At 55.1% G+C, this 19,623-nt stretch overlaps 1 protein-coding gene across 7 annotated transcripts in view; it reads left to right on the forward strand.

Annotated features, from left to right (window-relative positions):
• Positions 1 to 19,313, forward strand: part of FGFR1 (fibroblast growth factor receptor 1) — a 51,976-nt gene extending 32,663 nt beyond the window's left edge. Inside the window, exons 3-18 of one of the 7 annotated variants that reach the window (XM_036838502.1) lie at positions 133 to 399; positions 1,777 to 1,860; positions 2,117 to 2,289; positions 3,914 to 4,037; positions 4,875 to 5,065; positions 6,938 to 7,082; positions 9,121 to 9,323; positions 10,285 to 10,430; positions 10,662 to 10,783; positions 11,227 to 11,337; positions 11,850 to 12,040; positions 12,706 to 12,828; positions 12,965 to 13,035; positions 13,313 to 13,450; positions 13,630 to 13,735; positions 13,853 to 14,900. In XM_036838502.1, coding sequence (XP_036694397.1) covers positions 133 to 399; positions 1,777 to 1,860; positions 2,117 to 2,289; positions 3,914 to 4,037; positions 4,875 to 5,065; positions 6,938 to 7,082; positions 9,121 to 9,323; positions 10,285 to 10,430; positions 10,662 to 10,783; positions 11,227 to 11,337; positions 11,850 to 12,040; positions 12,706 to 12,828; positions 12,965 to 13,035; positions 13,313 to 13,450; positions 13,630 to 13,735; positions 13,853 to 14,029 — 2,372 coding nt within the window. In that variant the 3' untranslated portion in view covers positions 14,030 to 14,900. Of the gene's footprint in view, positions 1 to 129; positions 400 to 1,776; positions 1,867 to 2,116; positions 2,290 to 3,913; positions 4,038 to 4,874; positions 5,066 to 6,937; positions 7,083 to 9,120; positions 9,324 to 10,284; positions 10,431 to 10,661; positions 10,784 to 11,226; positions 11,338 to 11,849; positions 12,041 to 12,705; positions 12,829 to 12,964; positions 13,036 to 13,312; positions 13,451 to 13,629; positions 13,736 to 13,852; positions 14,901 to 19,156 lie in introns of those variants that run through there. The other 6 variants (XM_036838500.1, XM_036838497.1, XM_036838498.1 and 3 more) reach the window with 6 other exon arrangements.
• The last annotated feature ends 310 nt before the right edge of the window (positions 19,314 to 19,623 follow it).

The following is a 19,623-nucleotide window of genomic DNA, read 5'->3' on the forward strand; positions in this document are numbered from 1 at the left end:
TCCCGTTCCCGCCTCCCCAGCTCCGTAGCCCCTGGGATGCTGCAGCTCAGTGCGGCTGGCATAATGCCCTTTGTCTTTCCCCCCTCCTCCCCGCCCCTCGCTTCCTCTTCCCGGCCCCTGTGGCGGCAGCAGCCCAGCCCTGGGGAGCCCCCGTGGAAGTGGAGTCCCTCCTGGTCCACCCCGGTGACCTGCTGCAGCTCCGCTGTCGGCTGCGGGACGATGTACAGAGCATCAACTGGCTGCGGGACGGGGTGCAGCTGGTGGAAAGCAACCGCACCCGCATCACGGGGGAGGAGGTGGAGGTGCGGGGTTCCGTGCCCGCCGACTCCGGCCTCTACGCCTGTGTGACCAGCAGCCCCTCGGGCAGCGATACCACCTACTTCTCCGTCAACGTCTCAGGTTGGTAGCAAAGGCCGCCCTCCCCCTCCCCCAGACCCCCTGCCCTCCAACCCTGTCTGCTGGTCTTCGGGGGGAGGCAGGCCCTCTGCCCGGCTGTGATCTGCCCCTACTCTGCTGCTGCAGAAGCTGCTGCCCACTAACATCGCTCCCTGCCTGCCGCGTGGCTTAGCTCTCAGGGGTGACCCGTGGTACCGGCCTCAGGCCAGAGAGCCGGGGCTTCCGGGACCTACCTCGGAGGTGATTGCCGACACATCGGGGGCAGTGAGACACTGTGATTTCTCCACCACAGCTTGCCCAGTCCTCCGGGTGCTGCGAGGGCCGAGGCAGCTTCCACCCTCTCACTCCCTGGCCATTTGGACTTGGTACTTGGCTTAGTAATTAGCACCCCCGAATACGTGGTGAGGTCCCCGGGTGATGGGGGATGATCCAGGTGCGCCGCCGTATCCACGGCTTGACGGAAAACATCTGTCCTCCGGCTTCCAGAGCTGTTAGGGCAGCCGGGGAACCCTAGGGCTCTGTGACTTTGGGGATCTGCCACTTGTAAGATGCGACTTGTACAAAACCTTAGGATTAAATAAGGTAGAGCTGAAATTGTCTTTCTGCCGTTGGTGCGTCCCCGGGTGCGGGCCTGGCATCTCCTCCCCCGGGCATCATCTAGAACCTGCCCCTAACTGAGGGACTTGCCTCCTTTTTTTCCCTCCAGACCCCCAAAAGCACTAGAAAGGACTGGAAAAAGATCTGGCATGAACCCTGATTGGTGACCACATGCTAAAAGGGGTGGATACTTGTTGGGGACAGGTGTTGGCAGCCGCGGACTGTGTGGTGGGCCCCCCGTCTGCTCTGGTTAAGAAGGGCAGCTCCCAGGCCTCAGCAGACGCGTGCTAGGAAAAGTCCACCTCCACGTCGTTCAGCCCATGGCTTCGGAAATGGCTTCTGGCCGCAGTGCCTAGATCTGGGTTTCCAAAGGAGGACACAGGTTCCCTGGCTGCTAGTTCTGAGACCCAGCGCATCCAGGCCATGCTGAGTTGAGTGAGCCTCTGAATGCAGGGTGGAGTTAAATTAAAGAGACCCCACCTGCCCGCCACGGAACTGCCCAGCGTAAAGGCTTCTTCTGGGCAGAGGAGGGCAGGGCGTTGGGGTCGGTGGAGGAGGGCGACACGCATAGAGCATGCAGTTCTTAAATAAACCGTGTCTGTCCCTCGGAGGGACAGGCACTAAGGGAGGAGTGGGACCGGGGGACAGTATGGGGAGGGGTAGCTGCGGTCATCTATAACTGGACTGGCCTTTGTGTTCCTGGGGTGGCTGTTGATTGGATGGGAAGCTCGCCAGCCCCTGTTCCCTTGGAGGGACGTCAGTAGCCCCTTCTCCTTCCCGTAGATGCTCTCCCCTCCTCGGAGGACGATGATGATGATGATGACTCCTCTTCAGAGGAGAAAGAGACAGATAACACCAAACCAAACCGTATGCGTGAGACACTGTTTCCTACCTTACTGCCCTTTGGGCCCGGGTGTTGGGTTTGAACGGGAAGGGGGAGGCTCGGGTGATTGTCTGGAGAAGGGGAGGAGGGGGCGTGTGGGGTCACAGTGCTTGGCCCTGGGATCCCTCGGGGGTCCGGATCAGTGCAGGCGTCATCCACAGGTGGTGGGCGGGTGGGCGGAGGCCCTCGCTCCTGAGCCTGACCAGGCCCCGCCCGTCTCTCTCGGCTCTCCCCGGGCAGCCGTGGCTCCGTATTGGACGTCGCCAGAAAAGATGGAAAAGAAACTGCACGCGGTGCCAGCTGCCAAGACAGTGAAGTTCAAATGCCCTTCCAGTGGGACCCCTAACCCCACGCTGCGCTGGCTGAAAAATGGCAAAGAATTCAAGCCTGACCACAGGATCGGAGGCTACAAGGTACCTGTGTTTATATGAAAGTTAGAGTCAGGGGAGCAGGAGCCGCTGCTTAGAAAAATCCCTATTTCTATGCCTTTAATTATGTTAAATAACGCTTTCTATCTATAAAATTAAAAATTTTTCAAATACAAAAAAGTGCATATACAGTTAAATCTTTTCAGTCTTTTTTTCTGTGTATACGGTTTTGACTTGGATGATCACGTCTGTAAAATTTCTTGTCAGTTGTTAACATTATAACATGAGTCTTTTGCCATGTGTTTGAAAGATACTTTTTCATGGCTTTATAATATCCCGGTATTAAAATGTCCCATAATTTAATGAACTATTTTGCAATGCTAGTTATATTCCAGTTTTTCACTGCTATAAATAATGTTGTGGTGAATATCTTTGTACTTAAGTCTATGTCAGCATTTTAAAATATTCTTCTTTAGGACAGATTGAGGAAAGTTACTAGATCAAAGTGTAAGCATTTTTTAAGCCCTTGATGCATGTTACCCAATTACCTTTTTTTCCCTGATAATTAGGTAATTTTATCCATTCATTCATGTATTCATTTATTACATGAACATTTCTTGAACACATGTCTTTCCAGAAAATGTACTAGGCAATAGAGTTCAAAGTACAACGGGAAGACATAAAATTTTACTGCGATATTTGCTCTAATGCAGGATGATGTAATCAGTTGGGGTGCGATTTTATTTTTTATTTTATTGTGGTAACAGTCACTTTCTTAAAGAGAAAATGAATTTTCCCTCCCATAGCAGAGTATGAGAATGACAAGCTCACTCTACCTTTGCCAACAAATTTGATAGATGAGAGTATTGCATTGTTCTCTGTGGGCTCTTTTGCTTAGTAACGAACTTAGAATTTTCATGTGTTCATAAGCGATTTCCATTTCCTGTTGTGGGAATTGTTTATTCATGTCCTTTGCCCGTTTACAATTCCAGGAAGAACATCTTCATCTAATCCCTCCTTTAAAGTCTCTGATCATCCTTATTGTTCCTGTTTCTCTCCCATTTCACTTAGCTGCTCTTTTCTCATTATTCTGGTGTAAGAAAAGCAAAGGAGATCAGAAAAAATATGGAAACTGTTTAAATTAATTCACCCAACACTTGCTGTATGCAAGGCTCTGTGCTCTGAGTCTCATGAGGCAGTATCCTGCCCATACAGAATTCTGTCTAATAAGGCGGCAGATGTCCGTGGGCACTGCACCTGCGAGGTACAGAGGGACGGAGAGAACAGGTTTGACCGGAGATGGGGCTGGAGGAGTTGGACTTTGAAATGAGATGTCAAGGGCGCACAGGGCTGGACTCTTAGCGGGGAGCTGTCCTGGCCCAAGAACAGGGTGGACGGAGGTGCAGGGTTGGGGAAGTTCCCAGTATATTTGGGAGGGTGCAGAAGGCACATCTGTCCAGATCACGATGGCCTTGGCCTTTGTGGGGAGACTCTCTGAGTCCTCACACCCGTCTGCCTGATGCCTTCTTGCAGAGTATAAATGGGCTGGGGTCGCTGTGCAGCCGGGCTGTGTCCTCCGTGCTCTGATTGGAGGGTAAGCGCCTCGGGGCACCAGCACCGCCTCTTCCTCCAGACCCGCAGTAGAACCCTTCGGCATGTTTCCGCTCAGGTCCGTTACGCCACCTGGAGCATCATAATGGACTCCGTGGTGCCTTCTGATAAGGGCAACTACACCTGCGTCGTGGAGAACGAGTACGGCAGCATCAACCACACCTACCAGCTCGATGTCGTGGGTAAGAAGGCGACAGGAGTAGGAGCTTAGAGGAAAGAGCAGGGACGCTGAGAAAACAGCCTGGAGCCAGGTTTACTCAGGGATGGAGTCAGGATGGTGTGGCATCTATTAGCTCTGTCACCTGCCTCTTCCCTTACCTGTAAATAGAGGTGGGAGTATCAGCCGCACCACAGACTCGTTGTAAAGTGACAGGTGCCGTTGACAGTCTCCCCTGCAGGAGGTGACTGGAGTAGCGGTGGTAAAGTTAGCTTAATAGTAGCTATCACTCCCTGCGTGCCGGCGGTCTGCTGGGTGCAGCAACCACACCACGGGCAATTCTCCTGGCACCCCTGCAAGAGAGGCGCTGTTGTTCCCACTGTACGGAAAGCAGACTGAGAGGCTCAGAGAGGACAGGCCCCTGGTGAATGCAGGCTCCGGGCATTGCCTGAGACACTAGGAAGAATGTCACGCCTCTGGGTGCTGTGACTGCAGCCTCCTCCTTCTAGAGGTTCTGAGTCTCATTCTCTAGCAACCTGAAGGTAAAGAGTTTCACAGCCAGCATTCTGCTTCGGCTTTGAGGCTACGGTCTTGTAAAAAGAAGCTTCCGGTCCAGGAGGTCTGGGGTAGGGTCTGAGGTTCGATGTTTCTCACAAGCTGGTGATGCTGGTGCCGCTGCCCTTGGACCACACTTTGAACAGCAAGCGTCTCAGTGACTGTGATTGTAGCTAAGGACGGGTAGGCTGGGCTGAGGTCCGGGAGTGCTTCAGTTTGGTGGCCTTTGGGATGCCCTCTGTCAGCATCTCAGCCAGGAGCAGCCGTGGCAGAGCCTGACGAGCCTCTCCCCTCCCTTCCTCCGCAGAGCGGTCCCCTCACCGGCCCATCCTGCAGGCAGGGTTGCCAGCCAACAAGACAGTGGCCCTGGGCAGCAATGTGGAGTTCATGTGTAAGGTGTACAGCGACCCGCAGCCCCATATCCAGTGGCTAAAGCACATCGAGGTGAATGGGAGTAAGATTGGTCCGGACAACCTGCCTTATGTCCAGATCTTGAAGGTAATCCCTGGCCCCAGTCTCCGTGGGCTGGGCTCTGAGAAGGAGGCCTGTGTCTCCCGGGGCCCAGGTTGCTGTGGTCAGGCTCGGTGCCCGCGATGGGGCCCCATCCCTTCTCTTTGGATACAGGCTTCATCTTAAATGGGGACCCAGCCACATTCCGCAGGACCAGTGGCAGGTCACGGGTGGAAGCGTGAGGGGCACAGAGGGCTGGGGGTGGGCATTGCTGGTTTCTAAAGAGCATCGACAGTGACTGTGCCCAAGCTTTCGGGCCAGCTACTCCAGGAAGGTGTTGGCATTCCTGCTTTTCCATTGCCCATGACCACAGCCTCTCTAGCCAGCATCTCCCAGTCTCTGCCCTGGTTCCCAAGTCACGTTCTTTCTGGCACGTGGGCTGAATGACAGGCACGGCTTAGGTAGGGTTGGAAGAGCAGAGGCCACAGGTCAGTCCTCAGCGGTTTCAGGAGTAATTGGCATTTTCTTCCTTTTTCCTCCCACTCCCAGACTTTGATTGTCCCTGAATGCTCCATTAATCCAGGGAAGCTAATTGCCTAATTCTCCAGTGGATCTTGCAACAGGAAGTCACCAGAAGCTGGGAAAGTGGTTTCCCTCCTGGTCCCAGCGTTAGACCTCATCCTCCCTGGCTTGGCCGTCCCAAAGATTTACCGGCCACCCCGCTCTTCACCTCGGGTGCTGAAACTGCCATGTAGGGAGCGGGGCCGTGGCCGTGGCCTTGGCCTTGGCCGCCCTCTCCGTTCACAGTCCCTTCCCTCGTCCTGGAGGAGGGGGTTTAACACAAACAGAACGTTTGCTTGGGGGCAGTGATTTTTTTCTTTAGTTTATTTTTCGGTCAACTGCTCTGGACTTTCAAAGTCCACTTGTTTTGTCCTAACAAGGGAAAGATAGCGAGTCTCACTTCAGCCTCCCTTTGCCTTAGCTCCTGGGCCTGCATGGGAGCAAAATACAGCCACATCTCAGTGCTGGCCCAACTGATGGCGTGTCGTTGGTCTGTTCCAGCATTCGGGGATAAATAGCTCGGATGCGGAGGTGCTGACCCTGTTCAATGTGACAGAGGCGCAGAGCGGGGAGTATGTGTGTAAGGTTTCCAATTATATTGGTGAAGCTAGCCAGTCTGCGTGGCTCACAGTCACCAGACCTGTGGCAAAAGGTAACGGGGAGCTGGAGGGACCCCTGTGCTGGGAGTTCGATTGAGGCCCCGAGCTGCTGGGGCAGGTGGGGAGGCCAGCGCCCCACTCCCCCTGTTACCCTGCTGTGTTTCTAGTGCCCGGAGCCATGGAAAAATACCCGGCCTTGGGAGGCTGGTTTGGTTTGGTTCTGTGTTGGTGTCGCCCCCTCTGTGCCTTGTGTGTGTTCCTTGGCTGTGCGTGGGGTGCGTCCCGGCTGGTCATGCAGACGGAGGGTCTGAGTGATGGAGAGAAGAGAGGACCGGCGTCCGCGGGCGTGTGTGTGCGTGTGTGGCTGCCGCCCTCTCCACCCCTCCTGTGTGTGCCCTCTGGAAACCAAACAGCCCCCCACGCTCCGGGCCCCATTTCTCCATGCGCTCGCCGCCGCATGCCGGGCCGGGCCGGGGCTGCCAGCATCTGGTGACGGGTGTAACCAGCCATTCGTGTCGTCTCAGGTCTGCCGAGTTCCTCCTCAGGGTCCCACTCTCTTCTTCTAACAGGTCTCGCTCATGCCTGGTGGTTTTTGTTTGTTCCTTGTTGCAAAGGAGACGCTGGGGAGCATTTCTTCCTCTGGGTTTTTTTTTTGTGTTTTTTTTTCCCTTTTCCTCTTCCTTCCTCCCTCCCTCCCTCTGCGCCTCTGAGAGGTCTCCGGTCCCGGGCTTGTCCATGTTGCTTCCGTTGTCTCTTCTAGACGGCCGGAGTTAATACCACCGACAAAGAGATGGAGGTGCTGCACTTAAGGAATGTCTCCTTTGAGGACGCGGGGGAGTATACATGCTTGGCGGGTAACTCTATCGGACTCTCCCATCACTCTGCATGGTTGACCGTTCTGGAAGGTATACACTGTACTTCTCCTCTCAGTGTCCTGCCCTCGCCATGGGCACGGGGGGAGCATGCATCGCGGGGCTGGGGGAGACACAGAGCCGGGCTCCGAGGGCCACCAGGTGGCTCCAGTGATTTGTCCGGCTCTGCAGGTCGAATCCTCTCGGTTGCTAAAGAGCATCGACAGTGACTGTGCCCAGCACAGGTGCTTTCCTCGTGATGCAGGAACGCGGAGGTGTCCCACCTGTGTGCCTGCCTCTGGCTCTCCCCTGGGCCAGTGTGATGCATGCGTGGCATCTGGATTTAACCTGCAGCTGGGCTCTCCTCCAGGGCAGGCTCCTTCCCTCCTTGGGTCCGGCGGCCTTCCTTAACTTGTCTGATCCTTTATCGCCAGCACCCCCCCAAAGGTCTCAGAAAGGCCCGCTCCTCCTGTAACTGAATGTAGGCACCTGGAACGAGGGGCTTGCTCTTGGCAAGGATCACGCTCTCCTTCCTCCCACGCTGCCACCTGAGAGTGAGAGCGAGGTTCCACCGAGACCCAGACAGTGGACTGCAGCCGCATGGAGCGAGTCCTTTCCCAGGCAGCGCCGGGGGCCTGAGGGTGCCCATTTATGCTCCTTGGCTCCCGACGTCTCCCCTCTCCAGAGGGCAGGCGTGTGCACTGGTCCGGGAAGGCAGGAGCCTGCCGCCTGCTCGGGGTGGTGGGCTGGCGCCTCTGCAGGGCTGCACGTGGGCTGTGCGCTGTGCTGCTCTGGTTCCTGCAGACTCTGTCCTCTTCTCTTCTCTCGCCCTCTCTCCTCCTCTGATAACACCCCCGCTGGAGGGAGAGAAGCATTCTGTTTTTCTCCTCGTCACTGTCTTCGTCCCGTGTGTGCTCCCAGTTGGTTGTCTCTGTTGCTCGACGCTGGGGAACGAGAAAAACAGAACCGCTTCTCCTTGTTATCAGCACTGCCATCCCCTCGTCAGGCCTCGGGAGGTTCCCTTTGGGCTCATTTGGGGTCACGCCTGGGGCCTCCCGGGGGAGGTCCTCGGGGTGCTGGCCCCTGTGGCTGGCGGGGGTCTTTAAAAGGGGAGGAGTGGGAGGAGAGCCGTGGGGGGAGAGGGACCCTCCCCTCGTGGGGAATGTGTGTTCTGTGGAGCGGTGCTGGTTGGAACCCTCCCAGCCTCCGTGTGGGAGGGAAAGGGGGCTTAAACTGCACGGGCTTCTGTGGGGATGGGAAGGGCGAGATTCTAAATGGAGAAGAGAATAAAACAACCCCCCTCCATGTCCTTCTTCAGCTTTAGGAGTTAGACCTGTGAGTAGAAGTCTTAAGAGAAGTTTACATTTTCCATCTTTAGCAGTCCAGACATATTCGGAAATTAAGTTTAGTTTTGCCTGTGGTTTGGCGAGGTGTGGATATTTACACATCTGACCTGACACAGATGACGTAGGTGAAGCTGAGAAACAAAGTCAGGATACACACTGGTTTTCTTCTTTCCTCCCCTCCCCTTCCTTGTCCTCATGCTATGAGTGCCACCAGATGCCAGGCACTGTGGCCTACAGACACGGATGAGGTGCCATCTGGGCCCTCAAGATACTTGTGAGCTGTCAGTGATGACAGATCGATGGACAGTTCAGCTGCCCCCTGTGATAGGGGGACACAGTGCTCAGGCACTGCGGAGAAGGGCCGAGTTTTCATGGGGACACTGAGGAAGGCATCTAGCACAAGTGAGTTCTCAGCCATCTCTTGCAAGGGCACCAGGTACCCTTCCAGCCCAGCCGTCCTGCTGAGCAAGGAGGGCTCCTGAGTTCATGAGGATGGGCTTCGCGTAGCAAGATATAGTCCATCCCTCTTGGGATACGAGTCAGGATCAGGAAGCCTCAGAGATCACAGAACGTCTGACGTGTGCTCAGTGCCAGAACCCCAATCCTAGCTGGGACCTGGCTTGGTTCTTCTCTGCCCTGGAGATTCCCAGAGGAAAGGAGATGGGTGTTGAGTTTCTTATGGAGCTGGGACCCTAGTGGACGGGCCCCGCCCCGAGCCCGCTAACACCCTGTTCGCACTGACCCAGCCCTGGAAGAGAGACCGGCGGTGATGACCTCGCCCCTGTACCTGGAGATCATCATCTATTGCACGGGGGCCTTCCTCATCTCCTGCATGGTGGGGTCTGTCATCATCTATAAGATGAAGAGCGGCACCAAGAAGAGTGACTTCCACAGCCAGATGGCCGTGCACAAGCTGGCCAAGAGCATCCCTCTGCGCAGACAGGTAACAGAAAGTAGATGGGGGGTTTGCACGCTCTGCCTCCTCCTGTGCGTCATCCCTGGGCCCCGGGGCCTTCCCCGGGACCCTCTAATGCCCTGTCCTCGCCATGGTGCCCAGCCGACTGCTTCGGACTTTGGTTTCTGGCTTCTGGGCCAGGGCAGGGGAATGTCCTGTCCTAAGTGCTCTGCGTCAGGCTCCAAGCTGTTCTGGTCCATGAGCCCATCTTACCCCAGCCACGGTGACCTGCTCACCCGGCATGTGGATTGGAAGACGGTTCTAGCTGGGCTGAGTGCACAGCTGGTACTGCGAGTTTGAACTGCCCCCCAGGGCCCATTAGAGGTGCAAAGGTGGGGAGTCCCCTGGCGGTCCAGTGGTTAGGACTCCACGCTTTCACTGCCAAGGGCTCGGGTTCGATCCCGGATCGGGGAACCAAGATCCCACAAGCCACGAGGCGCGGCCAAAAAAATTAAAAAGTGAGGAGAATAGAGGTGCAAAGGTACAGAGCGGGGGAGAGGACCTGAGTTGGGTCCCAAGATGCCCTACCTCTCCTGTGCACCCCTCATCCCAGAAATGGAATGGAGGGTGAAGGTGTGTGAAAGGAGGCCACCTTCGCTAAGAGCCGGGCTAATTCTGGAAGGAGCTTTGGGAGACAGGAATCCCTAATCCAGGGCAGGGTTTTCACAAAGAATGGGACAAGAATAGAGTTGCTACTGCAATGGTAAGATACACAATGTCAGTCTGGAACGCTCATGTGAAAGGTGAGTAAACCAAAGCCCAGAAAGGCTAGTGGGGAAGATAAGTCAGTTTTAGAACCTAGGTCTTCTGACCCCCGGTGGCCTTTCTGCCACTCTGTGCTGGGGAAGGAGCATCATATGACAGGTACATACCTCTGCCGTTGGCGAAAAGCCCTAACTGGGGATGAGAGGAATCCCCGTCCCCGCTGGAAGGGTGACCCCACGCTTCCCCGTAGGTGTCGGCCGACTCCAGCGCATCCATGAACTCTGGGGTCCTGCTGGTTCGGCCCTCGCGTCTCTCCTCCAGCGGGACCCCCATGCTGGCTGGGGTCTCTGAATACGAGCTTCCCGAAGACCCCCGCTGGGAGCTGCCACGGGACAGGTAACCCTCTCCACTTTCTGGGGAACCCCCGCTTGTTATCCTAACGCTGGCAGTTGTGTGTGCTCCGACCTTCGAGGGAGCGACGGTGCACCAGGTGCATCAGAAATGATGATTTCTACCTTCTGCTCTCGGTTGGGGGAACTACGTGGAGGCGGGGAGGAATGGGGTGTCCCGTCAGGTTTGAACTTTACCACCCCCAGCTTATACCACCACCCTTTGTTTCCCCAAAAGACTGGTTTTAGGCAAACCCCTGGGAGAGGGCTGCTTTGGGCAGGTGGTGTTGGCAGAGGCCATTGGGCTGGACAAGGACAAACCCAACCGGGTGACCAAAGTGGCTGTGAAGATGCTGAAGTGTAAGTGATGCTTGTGTCCCCGCAAAAACAATCCCTTCCCTTTCCAAGCAAACTGTGGACCTCGGGCCATTACCCACACCTGCTACATGGCCTGCTTAGGGATGTCCGGGAGTGGGGGGCATTCTGCACCCCAAGATCACTATGATCTCACCTTGTTCCTTGGCATCCACCTGGGTTGTCATCAGGTGTTTATTCTAGATCCCGTTGCCAGCCGATTTTCCTGACGTAGCCTCTGCCCTACTCATTGCCACTTACGGCAACACCGGCTCTCGTAAGAGGGATGGGAGGATAAATTTGGATGTGAAAAAGGGAGGAGAGAAGCAAGTCCCAGAGAAGAGGGACCCCTGGGTGCTCACGTCATCCCTCTCCCTTAGTTTTTCTCCTGTCGGCCTCCCTTCCAAAGCAAACGAGTCTCACTTCCCTTCTCTGGCTTGTCCATAAAGCGGATGCAACAGAGAAAGACCTGTCGGACCTGATCTCCGAAATGGAGATGATGAAGATGATCGGGAAGCACAAGAATATCATCAACCTGCTGGGGGCCTGCACGCAGGACGGTAGGCGCCGAGCCCGCAGGCTTCCCACCCGTGTCGGGAAGGGGCTCGGGCGGGAACCCCGGGCTTCCTGCTGCCTGTCTGTCAGGGAGCAGATAAGTAGCTGGGGTGTCAGCGACCCGGCATCTCTCAGCCACGCTTCGGGAAGTGGGCTGGGAGGAGAGTTTGGTTTAGCAGTAGTTGGAATGTGTTTCTCAGGGTCTGGGCTGGTGCCCGTTGGGGTTCATACAGGTACCAGGATTCACACACAGTGTGTGGGCGGGAACAGGTGAGTTACTGGGGTCTGGGTTAGGGCTCTTGCCCCCAGCTTTGCCTGGGAACTTCCTGGAGTGTGCAGGGAAGAATGATTTGGCTGGGTTTCGCTGGGGAGTTGGACTGAATTTGCGGGGTTCCCTGAAAGGGCAGGTTAGGCTCACAGTTCCCGCAGTGCCGTTGGGGGCGGAGTTCCTGGGGTGAAACTAGGCCCGTGTGCCTGCGTGGCGGCCCTGACAGCCTCTCGGCCCTCGTGTCCCCAGGCCCCCTGTATGTCATCGTGGAGTACGCCTCCAAGGGCAACCTCCGAGAGTATCTGCAGGCCCGGAGGCCGCCGGGGCTGGAGTACTGCTACAACCCCAGCCGTCATCCCGAGGAGCAGCTGTCCTCCAAGGACCTGGTATCCTGCGCCTATCAGGTGGCCCGAGGCATGGAGTATCTCGCCTCCAAGAAGGTGTGGCTCCTGAAGGCTCCCCTGGCTGGAGTGGGGGACGTGCGGGCCGCTCTCGGGAGACATCAGAGTCAGGAGAGCCAGTGCAGCCTTGTGGCCTTGGGGTCAGGGTGGATTAGGGTCCAGTCCCCGCACTGGCACTCTCTGTGCAGCCTCAGGCAGCCGCCTCCTTACGTTTCCTCAAATGTGAAGTCAGGATGATACTGCCTGCGTTGTAGAACAGCTACGGGGGGGGGAAATGAGGTCCTGCAAGAGACTTAAGTACAGCTTTCGGTGCTCGGTAAATGCTGCTTTGTTTGAGCCCAGCCTGGTGTGGATGTGCTTCGCCCAGGGAGATGGGGCGTGAGAGCTCGTACACACTGGACAGAAGCAAAACTTTCCGCTTGCTGGGTGCAAATCCAAAACTAAGAGCTGGGAGGGGCAGGAAAAGGGGTCGATATGGAGGGTTTGCTGGAGTGATCGAGGGGCCCGGAGGTGGGGGTGTTTGGACGGCTGGCTCTGACGTGCAGGCGAGGGCCATCGTAGCAGGCAACTGGACCGTGCGGGGAGGTCGAGTGGTGAGGTGTGGGCAAAGGCCTGCGAGGGGAGGGGGCCCACAGACGGCTGCAGACCCTCCCCTGCGCCCCGCCCTCCTCGCTCCCATCCCTCTTCCCTTCCTGGCTCCGCAGTGCATACACCGAGACCTGGCCGCCAGGAACGTGCTGGTGACGGAGGACAACGTGATGAAGATCGCGGACTTTGGCCTCGCTCGTGACATCCACCACATCGACTACTATAAAAAGACGACCAACGTAAGTGCTGGCGCCGCCCTTGGTGCCCGTCCTCTGCCCGGGGCTCCGCTCCACTGTGGTGGGGTGAGCCAAGTCCAGTCCTGCATGTGCCCCCGCCTGCCCCGGGCCACCGCCAGTGTCCCCGTGCTGCTTGCAGGGCCGACTGCCTGTCAAGTGGATGGCACCCGAGGCCTTGTTTGACCGGATCTACACCCACCAGAGCGACGTGTGAGTCTGAAATAAGCAGTTGCCAGGGATGTCAGGAGAGAGTTTCCTGGGCGGTAGGGTCTGGCATTCCATCTCTGAGAGAAAAAAACATTGTATGTGCCCCTTCACTCCGTTCCCGGAGGCCATGGTCCCCTGGGGTCCCTTGGGGTCCCCTGGGGTTAAGGACTTGTGTTGGGGGCCGGGGGCGGGTTCAGGGTGTGTGCCTGCCGTGCTGGGGAGGGAGAGCGGCAAGGACTGCAGGGTGGCCTAGCTCTGTGCCTGGAACGCTCCTCCACAGGTGGTCTTTTGGGGTGCTTCTGTGGGAAATCTTCACTCTGGGCGGCTCCCCGTACCCTGGCGTCCCTGTGGAGGAGCTTTTCAAGCTGCTGAAGGAGGGTCATCGTATGGACAAGCCCAGTAACTGCACCAATGAGCTGTAAGCGGGAGAAGACGCCTGGGGTCCAGGCCTGGGCCTTGGGGGAGGGATGGGCTGGGCAGGTAGAGGGGAGAAGGGGTGCTTGGCCAGACGCCACAGCCCTGCCCGGTCACTCCGCCCATGGTCCCTCTGCCCTGAGCTCTGGTCCTCCCTCCCCCGCCCTCACTGGCCTGCCTCAGGTACATGATGATGCGAGACTGCTGGCACGCGGTACCCTCTCAAAGACCTACCTTCAAGCAGCTGGTGGAAGACCTGGACCGCATCGTGGCCTTGACCTCCAACCAGGTGAGGCTGCCCTTCCCAGACCTTCAGGCCCCGCCGGCCGGGTTCTCTCTGAATTCCTCCTGCCACTGCCGCAGGGGGGAGAGTGCGGGTCCAGCGTCCTTCTGTCCCCTCCCACAGGAGTACCTGGACCTATCAATGCCCCTGGACCAGTACTCCCCCAGCTTCCCCGACACCCGCAGCTCTACCTGCTCCTCTGGGGAGGATTCCGTCTTCTCTCACGAGCCCTTGCCCGAGGAGCCCTGTCTGCCCCGACACCCGGCCCAGCTGGCCAATGGCGGACTCAAACGGCGCTGACTAGCACCCCGCACCCCTCCCCGGACTCCATCCTCAGCTACGGCCCCGGCCCCACTCCCGCTGGACTCACCGCCTCCTTCCTGCCCTTCCTGCTGGCAGGAGCCAGCTGTCTCCCTGAGGCCGTCGCCCCCGAGCTCCCCTCTCCTCCGCCTCCTCCTCCCAGCCTGCCGCTGAGACAGAGGAGCAGGGAGGCGGGGACTTGCTCATGGCCACTTGGTTCCGTCCCACATGTTGGACCGAGACCCCTCCCAGCCAGCCGCCTGGCCCTGCCTGGAGGGTCAGGCAGTGGGGGGACGAGCACGCGAGGCAGAGCCGGCCGAGCTTCTCTGTGTTGGTTTTGTCTGCTCCACGCAGCCTGTGTTCCCGCGGCAGGTGCCTGGTCCTCGGGCTACAGCAGGAGTGAGGGGGGGTGGTCAGCACTCGGGCCTCCGTGGAAGGCGACCTCTGCTCCAGATGGATGGTGCCAGTGGCTTATTAATTCCGATACTAATTTGCTTTGCTGACCAAATACCTGGTACCAGAGGATGGGGACGCCAAGGCTGGGAGCAGTGTCGTGGCCCTGGGGCCCAGCCCCAAAGCAGGGGCTTTGTACATAGCTATGAAGAAAACACAAAGTGTATAAATCTGAGTATATATTTACATGTCTTTTTAAAAGGGTCGTTACCAGAGATTTACCCATTGGGTAAGATGCTCCTGGTGGCTGGGGGGCATCAGTTGCTCTATGTTAAAAACAAAGAAAAAAGAAAAAAAAAAGGAAAATGTTTTTAAAAAGGTCATATATTTTTTGCTACTTTTGCTGTTTTATTTTTTTAAATTATGTTCTAAACCTATTTTCAGTTTAGGTCCCTCAATAAAAATTGCTGCTGCTTCATTTTTATACGGGCTGTGTGACACGGGAGAGAACGTCAGCTGCAGAGGAGCAAGGCTGACGGGCTCTGGGGCTGTCTGTGGTCCCCACTCCCAGCCGGCTCTTCCCCTCAGGTCCTGCACTGAGGCCTCCGGACAAGCCTCCTAGCTCTGCGACGCTTTCGGAAAGGCACGGAAGGAAGACGGCTGCGTGATGGGCAGGGAGCAGAGAAGCTGGGCCTGGGGCCAGGCCCTGCGGCCCTCTCCACCACGGACCGTTTCCTCGGGGGAGAGGGTGAGGCCAGGTGGGGGTCTGAGGGTCAGACAGGGAGCTGGGGGCCGACCTCAGAAGAGCCAGCAAGTAGGCTAAGCATGATTCGACGAGGGCCTGCAGGTACTCAGACCCAGATGCGGGCTGCCCCTCTGTGTGGGTGTGGTTTTGCCCGTGCTTCTGTGTGAGGGAGGACTCGTCCCCTGAGACGAGCTTTACCTTCAGGCCCCTTGCTTCATGTTTCTTTTCTCCCAGGCTATTCTGTGTCCGTGATTCCCCCTCCCCCCTGCCCACTCCACGCTTCCTGAATTCGTGTGATCAGACTGCGTGTGTTGGGACGATCGCACATCTTGGCTTCCTATGGTTCTTCCTATACAAACTCCACCCCAGCCCCCAGGAAAGGGAGAACGTTGTCTGAATGTTTGTGCTTTGGCTGCTTGGAAGTTTTCTTCCTCCACCACCTGCTGGTTAGTACCGCCCTCACCAAGTAGGTCCTGGCTCCTTGGCACCTCCGTGCTCAGCCTGCTGGTACTCGGCTTCTACCCCCAAATCTTGCTCTTTGCTGGATTCCTTCTGAGTGCAAAAGGAAGTCCAGCACGCTTTCATTCCTGTCGGGAGAATGGGCTTGCTCCTGAAGTTTCCTTTCTGAGCTATTTCTTGGCAGCTGCAGTGCTGGCCACTGTTGTAAAGTTCTCTCTTCTCCTGGGTCTCCTCTGTGAATGAATATGCAACTGTCAACATATCATGATTTGTGTTTATGTTTAAAGAAGGCATATGTTGGCAGAGCCAGGAAATGAATTTTAGCACTTAAAACCATTTGCCTGACACCTTCTAGTGGGACCTTTCCTTGTAAACCAGTGATGATTTCTGCCCACGTTTGTGTGGATGGATGAACGATCTTTTACAGAGGGCTTTCTGTACCTTCGGGAGAGGTGCTGGGAGATAGAAGGCACTGTTGTTGTAACAGTGATGTCCTCGCTGTTACTACTGAAATCCCCCGTGGATTTCCCGAGAGACTGAGCTGACTATCAAATAAAAGATAGTGAAATTGACCTGAGAGAAAATGAAATGGCCATTTTACTTAGATGACCAGATTGGGTCTCCCGAGGAAAGGAATCCAGCTTATCTAATGAAGATGTCGTGCTGTCAAGGACTGAGTGTCTGGTTTCCTGAGGGTTAAAAGATTAGGGCCTGGGATCACCACAGCATCGATCGATACTGCCTTCCCGCCCTTTCTAATTGCCACAGGCTGGGGCGCATCCGTCCCAGGCACCGCTAATGTACCGTATTGATCTCAGGTAAGTAAGATCGAACCTCAGCTGGAAAGAATGTCTCGATGACAATGGAGTCGCTGTGTTGATCAGCCGCCAGTGGGGGGAGCCAGCAAGCCAGAATCAAAGATTAAGTAACGTGCCAATCGGCTTTCACGTTCCGTCAGTCTGACTTTACCTACAGCTGTACACTGGTGGTGACCGGGAAATCTTTAGTCTAGGTTTTAATGTTATAGAGCATTTATTCGATATCACCAGTGTGACCTGTGATGATCGAAATACAGGATTAGACGTGGCACAGTGCAGGTCCACACATGTCAGATGCCACCAACACCTTTCTTTTGGAGCAGAATTCTCAGTGTGTGAGACAAGGGCCAAGTCTGACATCACCACTGGGGTTGGGCTTTAGAAAATGCCTAAAGTTATACTCAGATTATTAGCAGCCGGTACAGCCGCGGTAGCTGCATCTGTGGGGAAGAGTAGGCTTCCATTCCCTCAGCTGCTGAGAGCCAGATCGGCAGGAACCCTGGTATTCAGAAACACTCCATTGGGGCAAGTTCTCTCTAGGTTGGCACTTAACAGTATTTACGGCCATTTACACGGTACTGCCTCCCAGATGTCTGTGTTGGTGCATGGAACTGATACAGTTGCTGCACGCACCAATTAGAGGTTTAAGTGTCTCTCGTTCCTCCAGGAGGCCTAGGGTCTGTTAATTATGGTGTCTTGAGCTGATCGTGTACATCTCTTCCCAACTCTGCGTTGTTCGGTGACCTCCTGTTGGTAGCTTGAAAATCAGCCTTGTGCGAGTACTTACATCACCGGAATCTGCGAAGGCTACAAATCAGGGCTCCCCCTGCAACCACGGCCCCTGCCAGAGCTGGGTGTAAATCGTTTACCAGAACACCGCTAGCTCGGTTTCAGCAGGGGGCTGCATCTAACGATCATGGGACCCGCCAGCCAAGTGCTCTCAGTGATGAAACAAAGCAACAACCTTGACCTCTCTGAGGACTATCAGAAGAAGGGGAGGAGAGGTGTATCAAGTGTCTTAGATGCCGACTTATGAAGCAAAAATGGGTGAAGTCCAACTGAGGTCCAAAGTGACCAGGGGCCCCTTGAGCTAACCAGTCCCACTCTGCTCATGGGGAAAGCCAGGAAGGGGTGTAGAGCAGCCCAACAGCACCCATGAGGCATCCAGCTGAAACAGGGTTGAGCAAGCGCACTAGCTCATCCCTTTCTCACGTGTAACACTTGAAATGTGAACTAACTAAACAACCACCACCTGAAAAATGGGAAAACTTATTGTGAATCACCTTGCGAGGCCAATGCTGAGATCCCTGGAAGGCCGCACGGTCGGCATTCGTCATAGTTGAGCGTGCCTCGGCAGGACATGGTGAGGCGGAGAGAAGGTTTAGGAAGCGTTCTAAAGTGCATTCCCTTGCTGCGAAATGCTGATGACATTCCTCATTTAGATGATCCCAGGTGGGGAGATTTGCGTTTTCCTTGGTTCCATTGACTCCCATCTAACTGCTTTCAATTTCACAGCAAGTAAAGGAATCCAATTTCATCACCCACAGCTGAAATACCTCTCCCCTTCTAAGCACTCCCCAAGGGAAGAAGGCTGGTGGTCAGCTGCAGGGCGATCTATTTATTATGTTAAGTTTTTTCAGTATGGACAACACTGAAGACACCCAACGTAAATATCTGAACATAATACTTGTTACTGGGTAGCGTAGGGATTATATCAAGACTCTTAACAACCCCTGTGACTAACAGATAGTCTTGTTTGTGAAAGACAAACAGACCAGAAAAACACACACCCAGCACAAACAAATGGTTAAGTCTTAAACCCTTAATTATGTTTCCTAGCAAATGGAGGCTAATGGAAGCCATATGTGCTGGAAGAGTGGCAGCCTCCCAGATCCCTGCAGCCTCTGCAGGCCCGAGAGGGGCTGTCTCAGAACAGCCAAGAAGCAGCCAAGTCTTTCTGATTGCCAGTCTGTTGAACTCCCCATTTGCTTCTCCAAGAAGCCTTTTCTTCTTTATATCCAGGAAGACCTAAATGGGGAGTTATATCCATTGTGTCTCAGAAGGTACTTTGTTTCCAGGGCTCTGTTCCTACTGATGGGTCAGTCTGAAAAAGTTGGTCAGGCACTCTCAACCATCACTGGCTTCGGAGGTTCCCAAGTTCTTACCCGGGTTACCAAGCCAGAGGAGACAAGAGGCATCTAAGGCACCAAGCTGATTCCATTATGCAAAAAATTTCCTCCCTTAAAGGACAGGAAGCTGTTCGAAAACAACATGGCGGGTGGGCCTTACACAAGGTCCAGTGGGATGACCTAATGCTACAGGGGAAATGGACTTTGCAATTATAGTTTTCCAAATGGTCTGAACTTGGTCTTGCTGCTGACATCATCTGAATGGTTACAAGGCCTCCAAAGACTGCCCCAAGGACTAAATGTCTGATCTTATATCTGAAACCAGACATAGGTAGTCTTGCCCGGGATGTCCTTTACGGATGCCACGGCTGAGGGCAGGAAGCCAGAGAAAGGGCGCTCCATCCCCCATGAGTCCTTACGCTCCATTCGAACTAGCCTTGCTGCTCTGGGTTATCTTGTGATTCTGCCTGGAGTGTCGGGGTACCAAACATAAGGATTTTAGGGACTGGTCACAGTGAGAAAGATGACATGCAAACAAGGCCTAAACATCTGGGAGTTCATTGGTTCTCTCTTTGGTCCTCAGGAGTCAGCAGAGCCACTCCACAGCTCAACTCTCCCGTGACCCCTACTGCTTACTGCGGCGGGCTTTCTGCTCTCGCCCCCAAATGGGAAAAATGGATAGATAAGTAATTTCTTATTTACATGCACTTCTCCTAAGATTTAAATTGCTTTCCTGCTAGTATTTCCTGACATCTGAAGCCTGTGCGAAATACACAACATATGGGAACTATTTCCATCTGGCGCAACAGAAAATAAGAATCTGCCTATATTGTAATTAGCTTCTAGACTTAACATGTTTAGGTCTGATCCACGATTGCATTTGTTGATTTTTTGTTTGTTTGTTTCACTTTGGGGTCATGGAGTTTTAAAAAAATACAGTGGTTATAAAGATGACTAAAGTTCAGCCTACAGCTTCCTGTTTGGAAGACACGGAGACAGGGTGTGGTGTTTTGCAACAGTTATAATTCTAGATTCTCACTGCCCTTAAAA

The sequence above is a fragment of the Balaenoptera musculus genome, chromosome 21 (genome assembly GCF_009873245.2).
Source record: "Balaenoptera musculus isolate JJ_BM4_2016_0621 chromosome 21, mBalMus1.pri.v3, whole genome shotgun sequence".
Lineage (NCBI taxonomy): Eukaryota > Metazoa > Chordata > Mammalia > Artiodactyla > Balaenopteridae > Balaenoptera > Balaenoptera musculus.